The 18,516-nt window shown below is 43.8% G+C and overlaps 1 protein-coding gene across 8 annotated transcripts in view; it reads right to left on the bottom strand.

Annotated features, from left to right (window-relative positions):
• The window catches only part of BRPF3 (bromodomain and PHD finger containing 3), a 292,941-nt gene extending 278,778 nt beyond the window's left edge, over positions 1-14,163 (bottom strand). For 2 of the 8 annotated variants that reach the window (XM_040424145.1, XM_040424141.1), the window contains exons 1-2: positions 13,508-14,163; positions 13,201-13,287 (exon numbers count right to left, since the gene is read on the bottom strand). In XM_040424145.1, the coding sequence (XP_040280079.1) occupies positions 13,201-13,208 (8 nt within the window). In that variant the 5' untranslated portion in view covers positions 13,209-13,287; positions 13,508-14,163. Of the gene's footprint in view, positions 1-13,132; positions 13,288-13,507 lie in introns of all 8 variants that reach the window. The other 6 variants (XM_040424144.1, XM_040424137.1, XM_040424143.1 and 3 more) reach the window with 5 other exon arrangements.
• Between the last annotated feature and the right edge of the window lie 4,353 nt (positions 14,164-18,516).

Below are 18,516 nucleotides of genomic sequence, written 5' to 3' on the forward strand. Positions count from 1 at the left end.
CTGTGGCAGGTTAGTGTGGAACAGTTAGGTTCACCTGTCATATTCATAGGCCGTTCTTGTTCCCCTTCTCCCTGCTGCTTGGCCAGTGAGACCCCTGTTCCTCCGTGCCTAGGAGGAATAGGTAGTCTTACCCTCCTCCTAGTTCAGGGCCGTCCTGAGGGCTTCCAGGGACTATTAGGTTCCAGTGTATGAGTCCTCCCACCATCAGGGTCGGCTCATGCGGACAGGAGACAGGGTCAGTGCTAGGGACGCAATAGGAGGTGACCTGCTCCCTAATGCTGTTGCCCTGGCCGAGTAGCGACAGGACGTTTCTGAGCATCGCACGGCTGAGGGTTTTCCCCATCCTCAGCCGTGACACCCATATTCCAAAGAGCACCTTTTGGATTTCACTGGTCATTTTTTACAGAATTTGATTTCAAACTCCTTACCACACATTTGGGCCCCTAGAATGCCAGGGCAGTATAACTACCCCACAAGTGACTCCATTTTGGAAAGAAGACACCCCAAGGTATTCGCTGATGGGCATAGTGAGTTCATGGAAGTTTTTATTTTTTGTCACAAGTTAGTGGAATATGAGACTTTGTAAGAAAAAAAAAAAATCATCATTTTCCGCTAACTTGTGACAAAAAATAAAAAGTTCTATGAACTCACTATGCCCTTCAGCGAATACCTTAGGGTGTCTACTTTCCGAAATGGGGTCATTTGTGGGGTGTTTGTACTGTCTGGCCATTGTAGAACCTCAGGAAACATGACAGGTGCTCAGAAAGTCAGAGCTGCTTCAAAAAGCGGAAATTCACATTTTTGTACCATAGTTTGTAAACGCTATAACTTTTACCCAAACATTTTTTTTTTATCAAAGACATGTAGAACAATAAATTTAGAGCAAAATTTATATATGGATCTTGTTTTTTTTGCAAAATTTTACAACTGAAAGTGAAAAATGTCATTTTTTTGTAAAAAAATCGTTAAATTTCGATTAATAACAAAAAAAGTAAAAATGTCAGCAGCAATGAAATACCACCAAATGAAAGCTCTATTAGTGAGAAGAAAAGGAGGTAAAATTCATTTGGGTGGTAAGTTGCATGACCGAGCAATAAACGGTGAAAGTAGTGTAGGTCAGAAGTGTAAAAAGTGGCCTGGTCTTTCAGGGTGTTTAAGCCATGGGGGCTGAGGTGGTTAAAATGTCTTGAGAGAGAATGTTTCATATATCAGTTTTTTAAATTTGTCAGATGTTCCCGAAATCCTTGTTTTCAGAGCTCTTTTAGTCCGGCATGTGTACTGTTTTCGGCATGGACATTGTATCAAATAAATTACACTGGTAGAATCGCATATAAGAAAATGTTTGATTTCTACCGAAAACGAGTTCTGAGTTGAGGTGACCTGAGTTGTTCTTTTTGGAAATGTCGTGTTTTTACACCCATGACATTTACCACACCTATAGAAACCCTTAAGTCCAATCCAATTATGCATTATACTTGGTTTTTTATCTTTATGTTTAATTGATGGGGCTATCTTGATCCCTAAATTGGGTGCCCTAGTATACGTTATTTGAGGTACCACAGGTACCAATGGACCCAAGAGTTTATCTTGTAAGATGTGATGCCAATGCTGTTTAATGATTGACCCTATTTGCCTATGTTGGATGGAATAAGGTAAGATCAGTCTAAAATTCGCATTATTAGGTGTAGTTTGTTGTATTTTTGGTAAAAGAAACATTTCTCTAGGCATATTTCTTATTTTCTCGAAAGTGCTTCCTCTATGCTTTCAGATGGATATTCTCTCTCTAAGAGTTTTTCTTTCATAGTTGACGCCTCCGTTTCGAATTGTGAGTTCTCCGTGCAATTTCGTTTTAGACGCCGAAATTGGCCAAAGGGGACATTTAGAAGCCAATTCGGTAAAGGACAGCTCGAATATCGAATAAAACCATTCCTCGCTATAGGCTTTTGAAACGTGCTACAAATGTATTTATTATCTTTCTGGGTAATCAAAAGATCTAGATATTCTATTTCCTTTTTATTCTCATTCGATGTGAACACTAAATTATAATAATTTTGATTCAATCCAGCTATGAATGCTACGAGTTCTTCCTCTTTTCCTTTCCATATCAGTAGCACATCATCAATGTACCTTTGCCAGAGCACCAGGTTGCCCCCACGCTGTGGATCAATGTATTGCTGCTCCCAATGTGCAAGGAACAGATTTGCATAGCTGGGGCAAACCTGGTGCCCATAGCAGTACCTTTTACTTGTAGGTAATGATGACCTTCAAAATAAAAATAATTATGTTCAAGGATATGTTTCACCCCTTCTACTATAAAATCTATTTGTTGCTGTTTAAAATTGTCCTGATCAGATTGGAACAGGGTTCGGAGAGACTGAGTGATAGACAAGAAAAAACAGATAAAATTTGGAAGAAATGGTTGAACCAGGGCCGAGGTGTTATATATAGTATAGTTTTTAAAGCGGAGATCCCTTGACCGTGATCTATTACGGTATATAATGATTGTATGTCTAAAGTTGCCATTATCCAATCGGGTTTTACTTCCAACTTCTCCAACATTTGGATCACTTGTGTCGTATCCTTTGGATATGATCTCATATCTTTGACTATTGGTTGTAACCACGTATCCAAATATTTGGACAAGTTGGACGTCAGGGAGCCAATCCCCGATACTATGGGACGGCCTGGGGGGTCCACTGGGTTCTTGTGTACCTTAGGCAAACAATAGAAAACAGGGAGTCTCCCTGGTGTTGCCATTATAAAATCAAATTCTTGCTTAGATAAAATCCCCACTTCCAGGCCTCTATTACAATATTCTCCTAATTCTTTATTGTAGTCCACAGTGGGATCCACTTCTAATTTCTTATAAGTGGTTGTATCTAGTAATTGTTTAAAACATTCGTCATTGTATTTAAAATCACAATGGCTCTGCCTTTATCGGCGGGGCGAATAGTGATTTGTTCTTTTTTTTTGGAGCTCTTTGATTACCATTATTTGTTTATTTGTTAAATTGTAGTAACCTCTTTTTTTCTCTTTTACTCTTCTCAGATCTGCCTCAACATTTTTCTGAAAACTAGCTATTCTGGTCCTATTTCATTCCTGGGAAAATTCCTGGATTTATTCCTAAGATTTGTATGTAGGAAGTTCTCATCTTTATGCATTTCAGTGGTTATAGGATTTCATCACAAACGCACCATTACAACTTGAGACAAAACAAAACACAACAGGGATCAGACGAAAGACAATATGCACAAAGACCACCTCACATACAGAGACACCAAGAACCGGAAATTTATCCGGGACCATACAAACAAAGGAAGAGGGACAACTCACACTACCAGGAACACCAAGAAACCCTAAAAAGACACGGAGAGGGAGAAAGAAGACACAGAGAACACAGGAGATAATCCCAGAGGTAGTAGAAAACAGTAGCATTATGAACCTGAGTGAATTCACACTCACTCAGGCGCAAATGTCACTCCTAAATAAAGGTTTAAAATTCGCACCTACGGCTAGGCTAGACAAATTTAACACGTATATTGGAATACAAAAATTCATAAAAAATATATGTCTTAAAAAATAATTTTTTGAAAAATCACAGAAATTCATAGAGATGAGAACTTCCTACATACAAATCTTAGGAATAAATCCAGGAATTTTCCCAGGAATGAAATAGGACCAGAAATAGCTAGTTTTCAGAAAAATGTTGAGGCAGATCTGAGAAGAGTAAAAGAGAAATAAAGAGGTTACCAAAATTTAACAAATAAACAAATAATGGTAATCAAAGAGCTCCAAAAAAAGAACAAATCACTATTCGCCCCGCCGATAAAGGCAGAGCCATTGTGATTTTAAATACAAATAAATACAATGACGAATGTTTTAAACAATTACTAGATACAACCACTTATAAGAAATTAGAAGTGGATCCCACTGTGGACTACAATAAAGAATTAGGAGAATATTGTAATAGAGGCCTGGAAGTGGGGATTTTATCTAAGCAAGAATTTGATTTTATAATGGCAACACCAGGGAGACTCCCTGTTTTCTATTGTTTGCCTAAGGTACACAAGAACCCAGTGGACCCCCCAGGCCGTCCCATAGTATCGGGGATTGGGTCCCTGATGTCCAACTTGTCCAAATATTTGGATACGTGGTTATAACCACTAGTCAAAGATATGAGATCATATCCAAAGGATACGACACAAGTGATCCAAATGTTGGAGAAGTTGGAAGTAAAACCTGATTGAATAATGGCAACCTTGGACATACAATCATTATATACCGTAATAGATCACGGTCAAGGGATCTCCGCTTTAAAAACTATACTGGGATCTCAGGACAATTTTAAACAGCAACAAATAGATTTTATAGTAGAAGGGGTGAAACATATCCTGAACATAATTATTTTTATTTTGAAGGTCATCATTACCTACAAGTAAAAGGTACTGCCATGGGCACCAGGTTTGCCCCCAACTATGCAAATCTGTTCCTTGCACATTGGGAGCAGCAATACATTGATCCACAGCGTGGGGGCAACCTGGTGCTCTGGCAAAGGTACATTGATGACGTGCTACTGATATGGAAAGGAAAAGAGGAAGAACTCGTAGCATTCATAGCTGGATTGAATCAAAATTATTATAATTTAGTGTTCACATCGAATGAGAATAAAAAGGAAATAGAATATCTAGATCTTTTGATTACCCAGAAAGATAATAAATACATTTGTAGCACGTTTCAAAAGCAGATAGCGAGGAATGGTTTTATTCGATATTCGAGCTGTCATTTACCGAATTGGCTACTAAATGTCCCCTTTGGCCAATTTCAGCGTCAACTATGAAAGAAAAATTCTTAGAGAGAGAATATCCATTCGAAAGCATAGAGGAAGCACTTGAGAAAATAAGAAATATACCTAGAGAAATGTTTCTTTTACCAAAAATACAACAAACTACACCTAATAATGCGAATTTTAGACTGATCTTACCTTATTCCATCCAACATAGGCAAATAGGGTCAATCATTAAACAGCATTGGCATCACATCTTACAAGATAAACTCTTGGGTCCATTGGTACCTGTGGTACCTCAAATAATGTATACTAGGGCACCCAATTTAGGGATCAAGATAGCCCCAGCAATTAAACATAAAGATAAAAAACCAAGTATAATGCATAATTGGATTGGACTTAAGGGTTTCTATAGGTGTGGTAAATGTCGTGGGTGTAAAAACACGACATTTCCAAAAAGAACAACTCAGGTCACCTCAACTCAGAACTCGTTTTCGGTAGAAATCAAACATTTTCTTATATGCGATTCTACCAGTGTAATTTATTTGATACAATGTCCATGCCAAAAACAGTATATAGGCCGGACCAAAAGAGCTCTGAAAACAAGGATTTCGGAACATCTGACAAATATAAAAAACGGATATATGAAACATTCTCTCTTAAGACATTTTAAAGAGGCCCACAATAAAGATTATAGGGGGTTAACATTTACTGCTCTGGAAAGGATTGATAAAAATTGGCGAGGAGGGAAACATGTAGAGACCATGTCCAGAGCAGAGTCAAGGAAAATTTATGAATTTGGAAGCCTTATTCCGAAAGGTCTCAATGCAGACCTTGAAATTTTCGGATTCCTGTAAGAATCTAACGGTGAGTGTGCCCCTCGACAGATGAGGGGTCGCATGTCTGGCTGTCTATCAGCACTGCGACCCCTCCTCTGTGATGGGCCTACCCACCATTCAACACAGAATAGACACTTGAAAAGAAGCACTGTCACTTTTTTATTATATTTATTAGTATACTATATGTATCATTATATTTATTTCACTTGTATGTTTCACATTTATGTAATGTGATTTATGTATAAATATTGACGCACTTTAAACTAATATTCACAGTATAGCACTTAGAATTGATCTTTATTACAGGATATCCGCATATTGATATATTTTGGCATGAATGGACCATTTAGCAATCTTTCTGGACTATTTCCTTTATAGATTAGACTAATTAGACCATGGGGCACACTATACCGCAAAAAACGCATCTTCCCCATAAAAAACGCACGGAAACCGCATATGCGTTTTTTTTTGGTTCCAGACCAGATCCTTCACTCCAGATCTGATCTTACATGCATCTTGAAAGGGATATAAAAAGAATCACAGGAAGTTGGGATGTCACCACTGAGGAAGGGGAAAGGCGATCCCCGAAACACGTTTGGTGCTTTTCAAAGACATCCCCACTGGAAGTTCGTTTATTAATATCCGGATACATATAAAAAAATCGGAGCGCTCCAAAGACAAAGATCCGAAATTTCAGCTATTCAAACTGGTCAGTACAAGCATAAGTTTACCTCTCGCGATATTACACCCTGATCGTATGACCAGATCCGAGATTTGTGGATAACGATCGAGAGAGACCAGTGACGAACGAACCAGGTGGGACTCTAAACACTGAGAACCACGGGAATATGAACAAATACCGTGAGTAAAAATCAAAAGGATCGAATATTGTGACTGCAGGATAATCGACATTCACCTGTGAGTAAAAACTTTGTGTCCGATTGGATACTCTATCGAATATTTATATCGGACAATTCCGAATATTTGAAAAAGTGCCTTGCATGGATTTTCATGTTATATTGCATATAAGAAAGAAATGCCAATACTATTATAAGGAATAGACTGACACTTTTGGCTTGCGATATTTTGCACATCCAGGACGTATGGTCCCCTTCTTTTTGGACTTTTTTTGAGTTTTTATTGAAGTTTTAGATTTTAGGTATTTTTAGGGATTGATATTGTCATTGTATGTCCGCTGAAGTGACTGTTAAGTATTTTAACATTGTATTGTAACATATTGTACCAATTAGGGATCGGCCGATATTGATTTTTTAGGGCCGATACCGATAATTTGTGAACTTTCAGGCCAATAGACGATAATTTATATCGATATTCTGGGAATTTTCATTTTTGAAAAAAAAATAATTCCTACACATCTGCTGAATTAATATGTTTATTGTTAACGTGTATTTTTTCTTTTTTTTTTGTAAATCTTTCTTTTTCATTTATACTTCATATTTGCGGTTTTTTTTTACTAACTTTTAGCCCCCTTAGGGACTCGAACCCTTGTCCTATTCACCCTGATAGATCTCAGGGTGAATAGGATCTATCAGGGTGAATAGGATCTCGCACTGTCCCTGCTGCTCTGTGCTTTGTGCACACAGCAGCATGGAGCTGAACATGGCAGCCAGGGCTTTAATAGCGTCCTGGCTGCCATGGTAACCGATCGGAGCCCCAGGATTACACAGCTAGGGCTCCGATCAGGGGAGAGGGGACCCTGTGGCCACTGCCACCAATGATTAATACTGGGACGGGGGTGGGGGGCGCACTGCGCCACCAATGATTAATACTGGGGGGCTTGGGGGGGGCGCACTGCGCCACCAATGAAGATAAGTCTTTCATTAATTCATATACAGGAGGCGGGAGCTGGCTGCAGAATCACATAGCCGGCTCCCGACCTCTATGAGCGGTAGCTGCGATCCACGGCACCTAAGGGGTTAACTACCGCAGATCGCAGCTACCGCTCAGAGGTCGGGAGCCAGAAATTCTGCAGCCAGCTCCTGCCTCCTGTATATGAATTAATGAAAGACTTATCTTCATTTGTGGAGCGGTGGCCACAGCCCCTCCCCTTCTTTTGTCCTCTCTCCTCTAATTGGCGGCAGCGGCAGCAGCAGCACAGGGGGAGGGAGACACTGCTTCCTTCTACCCTGTGCTGCTGAGGGAACACGGAGAGCGCTGAGAGCAGCGCGATCTGTGTTCCCCATACGTTATCGGAATATCGGCAAAATAGATGCCGATACCGATAACGCCCAAAATCCTGAATATCGGCCGATAATATCGGTAAAACCGATAATCGGTCAATCCCTAGTGCCAATTAAATATTGTGTATTAACACCACTATTATTGCTCTATTTCCATGCGAGGGAGTGCCAGTCTCATAATATATATTTTCCATTACGCTTTTGTTGATTTGAGTGAATCAATTTGAGACTAGAGCACCCAATCCAGAATTGCAAGGGGAGTGAGCGGTTTGTCTATACTACTTTTTACATAAACCAGATATATATTTGTGATCCTGTGCAGGGTTCCAGATGGCGACCAAATTGGTCGCCAATGCGACTTAGAATTTACAAATGGCGACAAGACTTTTTAGTCTTGTCACAATTTGCGACTAGACCAGTCGCAGCTCTGAATACAGCGGCGGGCACCGGAGATGACAGTTCCCCGCCGCCGTTCTTCTCAGCAGCGCAGTGGAGGAGTCTCTCCCTCCCCCCTGTGCTGCTGCCGCCGCCAATAAGAAGAGAGATAGGAGGAGGAGGGGGAGGGGCTGTGGCCACTGCACCACCGATGAAGATAACTGACCTGTTAATACAAATACAGGAGGCGGGTGCCGGAATCAAATAGCCGACACCCGACCTCTGACAGGGAGCTGCGATCACCGGCAGTTAGCCCCTCAGGTGCGGTACCTGAGGGGTTAACTGCAGCGGATCACATCTCCCTCTCATAGAGGTCAGGTGCCGGCTATTTGATTCCGGCACCCGCCTCCTGTATTTGTATTAACAGGTCAGTTAAATTCATTGGTGGCGCAGTGTGCCCCCCCAGTATAATAAACATTGGTGGTGCAGTGCTTTCCTCCCCCCCCCCCCCCCCAACACCCCAGTATAATAAACATTGGAGGTGCAGTGCCAATGAGGGTTAAAAGAAAAAATATTTACTCACCTCCTCCAATTGATCACGCAGCTGCCGGTCTCCTGTTCTTTCTTCAGGACCTGTGGTGACATCACTGAGCTCATCACATGGTCCATTACCATGGTGATGGATCATGTGATGTACCATGTGATGAACACAGTGATGTCACCACAGGTCCTTTGACAGGTCCTGAAGAAAGAACAGGAGACCGACAGCTACGCAATCAATTGGAGGAGGTGAGTTAATATTTTATTTTTTTTAACCCTCAATTGACCTTCTACTATGCATTCTGTATTAAAGAATGCTATAATTTTCCCTTATAACCATGTTATAAGGGAAAATAATACAGTGAATAAACTTTCATCCTAGCAACCATGCGTGAAAATGCGGTGCGCATCCTCACTTGCTTTCGGATGCTTGCGATTTTCACGCAGCTCTATTAACTTCTATGGGGCTTGTGTTGCGTGAAAAACGCACAACATAGAGCATGCTGCGATTTTCACGCAACGCACAAGTGATGCGTGAAAATCACCGCTCATGTGCACAACCCCATAGAAGTGAATGGGTCCGGATTCAGTGTGGGTGCAATGCGTAATAGTAAGTAAAAAAAAAAAAAAACAAACACTAAGGCTACTTTCACACTTGCGGCAGTGTGATCCGGAAAGCAGTTCCGTCGTCGGAACTGCACGCCGGATCCGCCGATCTGGATGTGACTGAAAGCATTTGTGAGACGCATCCGGATGCAGATGCATCTCACAAATGCATTGCAAGGACGGATCCGTCTCTCCGCTTGTCTTGTATCTTTTTACACATTTTTACCGGTCTGCGCATGCGCAGACCGGAAGGACAGATCCGGCATTCCGGTACTTTGAATGCCGAATCTGGCACGAATACATTCCTATGGGGAAAAATGCTGGATACGACATTCAGGCAAGTCTTCAGTTTTTTTCGCCAGAGATAAAACCGTAGCATGCTGCGGTTTTATCTTTTGCCTGATCAGTCAAAATGACTGAACTGAAGACATCCTAAACGGATTACTCTCCATTCAGAATGCATGGGGATATGCCTGATCAGTTCTTTTCTGGTATAGAGCCCCTGTGACGGAACTCTATGCCGGAAAAGAAAAACGCTAGTGTGAAAGTACCCTAAAATATTAAGTTTAAATCCCCCCTTTCCCAATTTTACATATAAAATATATAAACAATAAATAAATAAACATATTACATAGCGCTGCGTCCGAAAAGTCCAAACTATTAAATTATTAAAAAATATCTCCTATGCGGTGAGCGGTAACAGACATAAATAAATAAAAACCATGCGATTTGCCATTTTTTAGTCACCTTGTCACCCCAAAAAACAGGATAGGACTGTTCTATTATGAGACCGAACGTTTCATAAAATGCGGAATGCACGCGGCTTTTTTTGGTGTTTTTTTTTTTTGCGTGGTATTGAGTATCGCAATACTTTTTTATGGCTCCTGCTCTTGGTTTGGTAATAGGATGCCAGGGAGGGGAGATATACATAGCTCCCAACAGAAACCAAATAACAGTACCAAGTTTGGACTCTACTTGTAGCCGGAACCCAGGCAGGTCCGTTGGTCCCAGAACCATCTCCCTGTGACCTTATGGTCTGCAGCTATGAGCCCTAATGGGTTTTGGGGGTCGTTGGGCTGCCTGGACCAGCAGGGAGGAGGGGAGGGGCTGACTACAGTTTAAAAATGGCCAGGCAAGCAGAGTCCAGGGTCTTTTCTCTGAGGGGGGGGGGGGGGTGTAGTCACTCCCATGTGACTACAGCTAAGAACTCATCACAACCCAAAGGACTCATCCATCTGGTGAACTGACTTTTTGCTCTGTTTAATCCTGTTTGTACCATGCTACCTGTATTTGCAACCTCAGACCACTGTATATATTCTTTGTGTGTATAGTGTTATTTCTAGGGGTTCTGCAGTTTGTTTAAACTGATGATCTATCCTCTGGATTGATCATCAACATCTGATCGGCAGGGGTCCGACACCCGGGACCACTGCCGATCAGCTGTTTGAGAAGGCAGCGGTGCTCCAGGAGTGCTGTGGCCTTCTCACTGTTTACCGCAGGCTCAGTGACGTCACGACTAGTATCAACTGGCCTGGGCGCGGCTAAGCTCTGTTCACTTGAATCGAGTTTAGCCCCTGAAGCGCCGCTGCCTTCTCAAACAGAGAAAAACTCTTGAAAAAGTGTGAACTTAAGTGGATAGATAAGTTGGACACTCTAACACCGAAGGGCATGAACATTGACTTTGCCATAACCCCCTTCCTCTAAATAACATGTATTTAATTTTCTTAGGTGTATAAGCACCATCGGATTTCTCTGCGCTTAACTTTTGTTTTTATCTTTCAGGTTCTTTTCCTGACACACTTACATTGGGACTTTTGGACTCTACACATGCTCACCCCCCTTATTTCACTTCACCATTATACGTGGGTAGGGTAAGAAACCCATAGAATATGTAGCTTCACAGATATTGCCTCATTATATAGAATTATGTACACGCCATGTCATATCAGATCACAGTATCTGACTTTACGTATTCATTATGCAACAGTATCCAAGGAAACTTGTCCGTTTATGTCTGTGCATGTTGTGAGTGCCACACGGGGATGGAGCCCCGTGACCTAATCACAATTCTATTCGCAGGTGGATGGGGCAGACGCAGGACTTTATTGCTGTGTATGAGCGGGGCACATAAGTTGTGCTCAGGTATACCCAAAAATAGGCATGTTCACAGGCCCGTTCCAATGCACATACGCCCACCCTTGATCCTGCATCTAGACACATTTTAGATATTTCACTCAATAACATTGCGCATGCGCGCCATTCAGCATTAGAGCAGATCGGAGCTAATGATCCACATTAAGTGCCATGGAAAACTATCTTTACTTTTCCAATATCCCCTCCACTTCGTGCGCCGAAACACCTACTGTGTGCGCATATAGTTCTACTGCATGTCCAGTTATTCTGCATTACTGTGCGCGCAATGCATTACTAACACATCTTATGTAACCGGAAGAGTCAGGTGGAACGCAAATGCGGTCCACATATGACCGGCACCCACATCCGGAAGTCACCTGACCGGATGTGCCGCTTTGGAACACTAGTGCGTTCCACGAGGGCTCGACACCGGAAGTGACGACTCCGGCCGCCCGCTTCTGAAACGCAGATGCGTTCCACCTGAAATAAACTTCCGTTGGCGTTCCACATGGCGTTATGAACGGCTCCGAAACTACAGGCTACCCGCCCAACCCCACATGCACACTATGGTACAAGGTATGTTATCTTAAACTGCTGATGTCAATGAAATTAATTGCACCACAGGTCACTCCCCCTCACATGTATTTGTATGTGGGTATATAATCCCCACCATTTGGATGTATATGCATGCTTGAAAAAGGCTAACATAGCCGAAACGTTGCACCCGGAATAAATTCCACCTTCTGCACCTTTTTTGGACGTGCTGTCTCCATTTTTTATTTTTCTGGATCTCTTCAGCCTTCTCAAACAGCTGATCGGCGGGGGTCCCGGGTGTCGAACCCCCGCCGATCGGATGCTGATGATCTATCCAGAGGAACTGCAGAACCCTTTAAGGTGATTAAATATATAATTTAATCTTGTGCTGTCTTGTATCTCGATTACGAATCCCCACGTCCGTGTTTCGGCCTAGTTATATGCTACTGTGGGTTTGTTTCTCACCCTATATAATCCTGTTAGCGGACCGGACTTATATCAAACGAGAAACTGGTGGCAGTATACCCGGGTTGAGGAAGCGCTGTTTCACTGGGGCAGTGAAAAGGCTCTCTCAGCTGGTTGCCTCTCTGTGCCCATGTGGACAGGAGGAGTCTGTGAACATTGTACCAAGCTGACCTTACCTGTTCCTCAGGGACGGTGTAACGTCACGCCTTGGTAACCAGTGACTATACCGTATCTCACTGGCTCTACAAATTTGAAGTCCAGCGGCAGCGAGGTGCCGTATTCGTCACAGCAGCAATTTTCTTAACACTTGGTATAATACATTTCAATGGAAATTAATGCCGGCAAGTGTTTTGGAATTTTGGCCGGAGACAATACCACAGCATGCTGTGGTATTTTCTCCAGCCAAATACCGTAAAAGGGACATCCTGATGCATACTGAACAGATTGCTTTCCATTCAGAATGCATTAGGACAAAACCTTTTTTCTGGTATTGAGCCCCTATGACGGAACTCAATACCAGAAAACTTTAACGCTAGTGTGAAAGTAGCCTTAGCCCATTATGTTGTACAGTTAGTTACAATCCTTATTACCATTATGGAATATTGCTCCAGGTCAGGGGGTATCAGCAGTAACACCTCACAGTAGGGGGACCTCACCAGACATGCGACTGGTTGTATCAGATGACATCTATCATGGAATAGTGGAAGTGTATAGGATTTCATACCTACACATCTGCTCGCCAACTACACTCTGGTCAGGGGCTTCTGAAATCTCCTCTTTTCACACCCAGTCCTCAATTTTCCAATTCTTCCTTAAAATAAAATAAGCAACAATATCATTAGACATGCAGCAAGAAAAGTACACAAACTGAAGACAAAGATGGCCGGCACACGGGGCTGCAACTGCTCCAACGGCTGAAAGCAGGCAGGGGACAAGCAATGACTGGAAAACCACAACATGTCACAAACATGGCAGGGCAATGACAGCTAGAGGCAGGACACATACTAATCAGGATGCAAATTGTCAATTACGTGTTTGGGTCGCATGATCCGTTCATATACAACGAAGACGTGCGACAACGTAGTCCGTATACTAAAGCAGCATCTGAAGAAAAGTGCAAATGTCTCCTGCAGGTATGTAGAGGGAGCGAGCGAAGGAGGAGCTACGGCAGAAAAAGGGCAGGAGTCTCGAAGAAAACCGGGGGAGGGGAGTCACTTCAATCCGTCGCCGCTTTTCCACTTCCGGAGCAGAGGAAGGCAGCGAGCGCTGTAATATGACGTGTCCTTCCCGCTCCAGTGCCTGCGGGAACGGAGCGGTTACGGCTGGTGTAAAATGGCAGCAGACTTAACTGAGTCTTCCTGGTGGAGCTGCTAGAAGAGCGGCGAATGTATTTCCCTTGTATCCTAGAATGTATGTGTGGGAGAGAGCGGATCCTGCCAGTAGTGGACTGGTCACACCTGAGGTTGCGGTTTTTTTGCAGCCATATTTTATGCTAGAGAACGGGATTTGTAGAAACTCTATTCACACAGTGTTTCTGTCACCTGAGGCTCTGTTGGCCCGCCTCTTTTCACAGCCTTCTTCTCTTTATGACAAGGCCTGGCAGTGCTGCTCTCCTCCCGCTGGCCGTGTCTGCAGTGTAACTCTCGCGCCGTTCAGTATTCGGTGCAGTGAGGTAAGAACGTTCGGCGGCTGTGCCTGTGCCGAATACTGAACGGCATGAGATTTACACTGTAGGCACGGCCGGTGTAGCGTTACATTACCCTACCTACGGTAAAGACTAAATCCCATGACTCAGAAGGACCTCTCCTACATGTCACCTTCTCAGTATGTAATAGATAGAAAAGGAACTTCTGGAGTCCGGGAAATAGTCATTTCTATATGAGCCGGCTAAATCCCATCACTCAGAGGGACCTCTCCTACATGTCACCTTCTCAGTATGTAATAGATAGAAAAGGAACTTCTGGAGTCCGGGAAATAGTCATTTCTATATGAGCCGGCTAAATCCCATCACTCAGAGGGACCTCTCCTACATGTCACCTTCTCAGTATGTAATAGATAGAAAAGGTCCCTCTGGGAAATAGGAAATAACTATAAAGACTTTATTATCCACCATTCACCTGTCTTACTTTAGTCAATGCTACAAAGTGAAACAAATACAAATAATAATAATGTCACCGAAGCTTTACCAGAATGGTTCTTGTGGAGAGAATGGGATTTGGCTAATTTACTGTGACGCTAAATACTATGATAGATCAGGTCCAGGACAATAGGAGAATAAATTGTCCCTGAAGATTATAGGAAATAGACGGCTGCTATAGAGCTGGCCATTCTCCATTATTAGTGAGGACCAGGTCCTTCTGAGTCATGGGAAATGGCCAATTCACTGTGACATGGCTAAATACTGTATCTATGCAGGACCTCACCACTAGGGGGCAAAAAGGTCCTTACCAGTTATGGGAAATAGACAGCTGCTGCAGAGCCAGCTAAATCCTCCCAGTCATGGGATTTAGTCACAACCCTCGTGAGATTTCCCTACCTCCTGACTTCCTGTCGCATCGGAGATGACGTATGGGGGCGTGCCTTAGGTTTGACTATCTGCGCATGCGCAAAAGGACAGTATAGGGAAAATCTCACTGCCGATTTTAGCAGCACCCCGGGACACTGCGCATGCGTCGGGGAGCCGAGGTAGGGAAATATTACGGCCCAGTGTGCAAGCGCGGTTAACTCATGAAAATCCACCCGATATACGCGCCTGCGCAGTGTGGGGGTAGGGAAAAATTGTCCCAGTGCGCAAGCGCCGATGGTAGTCTATCCATTTTAAAAGCGCTTTTAACCCTTTGCAGGAGCTATTCTCATATTGGTTCTTGATTGATTGTTTTCATATATAGGTTCTATTATATAGGGGGTCTGTCTGCGCAGTATATAGGGGGTCTGTCTGCGCAGTATATAGGGGGTCTGTCTGCGCATTATATAGGGGCTCTGTCTGCGCATTATATAGGGGGTCTGTCTGCGCATTATATAGGGGGTCTGTCTGCGCAGTATATGGAGGGTCTGTCTGCGCAGTATATGGGGGGGTCTGCGCAGTATATGGGGGGTCTGTCTATGCAGTATATGGGAGGTCTGTCTGCGCAGTATATGGGGGGGTCTGTCTGCGCAGTATATGGGGGGGTCTGTCTGCGCAGTATATGGGGGGTCCATATCCAAGTGATATGCCCCTATTGTCTGAGATGAGAAAACCCATTTTAAGGCCTCTTTCACACGACTGTATTCCCTACAAGAGGGCCATATGTCCCGTAGTGGCATTGATCGTGCCAACAGGAGTACACACAATCATAGATGACAATGATGCTGTGCAAGTCGAGCTTCCGGTGGGACTATTGTTTAGCACTAATAGATCATATGAGTGCGGGACAATAGCCCATTGTGAGGCACAACATCATGATGCCATGTACTCCTGTACGCACGATCAATATGGCCCGTTAACTAACACTATACGTGTTTTAGTGCATATAGTCGTGTACAAGAGTCCAAAAGGTGTGGTCCGTGATCAGAGCTGAAACCGGACATAATTGAAATTTCAAGACAGCCCCCTAGAGATTAGCAACGGAGCATTTACATGATTCAAAGCAAATGACAACCCTGGGTATCTGAATTCATGAAGTGGGGTGACAGATTGTAATCCTACTCAATCAAGAAAGGATCAGCTGAACGGAGGCAAAAATGGAAACGAACGTGACAAAATGATCCGCATTACGGATCCTCGGAATGGCTTTCGTACATTCCCATTTAGGCATTTTATATGCAGTGTTTAGTAGATACGGTCACGGTGTAAGCAGTGTGTAGGAGATACGGTCACAGTGTAAGCAGTGTTTAGGATATATGGTCACGGTGTAAGCAGTGTGTAGGAGATATGGTCACGGTATAAGCAGTGTAGGAGATATGGTCACGGTGTAAGCAGTGTGTAGGAGATATGGTCACGGTATAAGCAGTGTAGGAGATAAGGTCACGGTGTAAGCAGTGTGTAGGAGATATGGTCACGGTATAAGCAGTGTAGGAGATAAGGTCACGGTGTAAGCAGTGTGTAGGAGATAAGGTCACGGTGTAAGCAGTGTGTAGGAGATACGGTCACGGTGTAAGCAGTGTGTAGGAGATAAGGTCAAGGTGTAAGCAGTGTGTAGGAGATACGGTCACGGTGTAAGCAGTGTGTAGGAGATACGGTCACAGCATAAGCAGTGTGTAGGAGATACGGTCGCGGTGTAAGCCGTGTGTAGGAGATACGGTCGCGGTGTAAGCAGTGTGTAGGAGATACGGTAGTTTCTTTGTCCATTGTCACAGTATTTATAGTTACCTCATCAGTATTACAGACACTCGCATTGGTTGAATTGGCACATGGATACACATGTGAGCAGTAACGCCACGTCAAGGCTTCAACCCTTGTTACTGACCATTCACACACACACCATACTTTTCATTCATACGCATTTGGTATTCCAGATGTTTTGGACTACACCTCCCATGATGCTTTGCCAGCATGATGGGAGATGTAATTCACAGCATGTGGACGGCCTATGGTTGCCGACCTCTGAACTCGCAGTGATTACAGTACACAATGCTGTGCTAACAGGAGCAGCTTGTCACGTGTCAGATGCCCCTTCAATGCTCCAGCCAGGGCGCGGGCCTCAAACATGGGCTTCTTCATTCCACTTCAGGTACTTCGTGTTCCATAGGAGAACATGCTTGTCAGAGTTGTGACACAAAAAAAATAATTAAAATGGTTAGAGTAAATGGCAGAACAGACGCAGTGCATGCAGACTGACGGTCCATATATATACAGCAGACAGACACACAGATTGTGGGAGACACAGAGACGGAGATTACAGAATCCAGTGAGCGACGGATTTGGTGGCAGATGTGGAGCAGTCCCTCTGGCTGGGGGGCAGCTTCTCATCCTTCTCCGAGTGACGAGATTGCTGCAGTTTCCTAGCAAAAAGCATGACATGGCATCTGAGCTCTAGGGAATTATTTTTTGTTAAACTAGGGTTGTACACATCTAACACACAGGCCACACGTGCTGCACAGCTCCACATCTAACGCACAGCCCACAAATATAATACACTGCCCCCCCCCAATATACTGCACATCCATCCCCCAATATACCGCACAGACACACCCCAATATATTGCTCAGACAACTTCAATATACTGCGTAGATAGCCACCCATATACTGCACAGAAAGCACACCAATATACTGCACAGACCACTCAAATATACTGCGCAGACACACACAATATACTGCGTAGATAGCCCCCCCCCCCAATAAACTGTGCAGACACCAAAAATATACTGCGTAGACCCCACAACTTCAATATACTGGGCGGACACCACCCAATACACTGTGCAGACAGACCCCCGTACACTGTGCAGACAGACCCCCGTACACTGCGCAGACAGACCCCCATATACTGCGCAGACAGACCCCCGTATACTGTGCAGACAGACCCCCTATATAATAGAACCTATATATGAGAACAATCAATCAAGAACCAATATGAGAATAGCTCCTGCAAAGGGTTAAAAGCGCTTTTGAAATGGATATTTATACTACCCTCAGCGCTTGCGCACTGGGACGTAATTTTTTCCTACCCCCACACTGTGCAGGCGCGTATATCGGGTGGATTTTCATGAGTTAACCGCACTTGCGCACTGGGCCGTAATATTTCCCTACCTCGGCTCCCCGACGCATGTGCAGTGTCCCCGGGTGCTGCTAAAGGCACGCCCCCATACGTCATCTCCGATGCGATAGGAAGTCAGGAGGTAGGGAAATCTCACGAGGTAGGGTAATGTAACGCTACACCGGTGTTCCGGAATTTTTTGCTACCCACGTCACTTCCAGTAGTGACGTGGGAGGTGTGTCTCTCACCTCGGCTTCTCATTGGCTCTGCCGGGGGTTTGTCGGCGCAGGCGCGGAGGATTCACCCATCGTGTGAACGTGCCGAGGGTAGCATAAAATTCTGGCCCACTGCGCATGCGCGAAAAAGGA

This window comes from Bufo bufo, chromosome 3, assembly GCF_905171765.1.
Source record: "Bufo bufo chromosome 3, aBufBuf1.1, whole genome shotgun sequence".
NCBI classification, from domain to species: domain Eukaryota; kingdom Metazoa; phylum Chordata; class Amphibia; order Anura; family Bufonidae; genus Bufo; species Bufo bufo.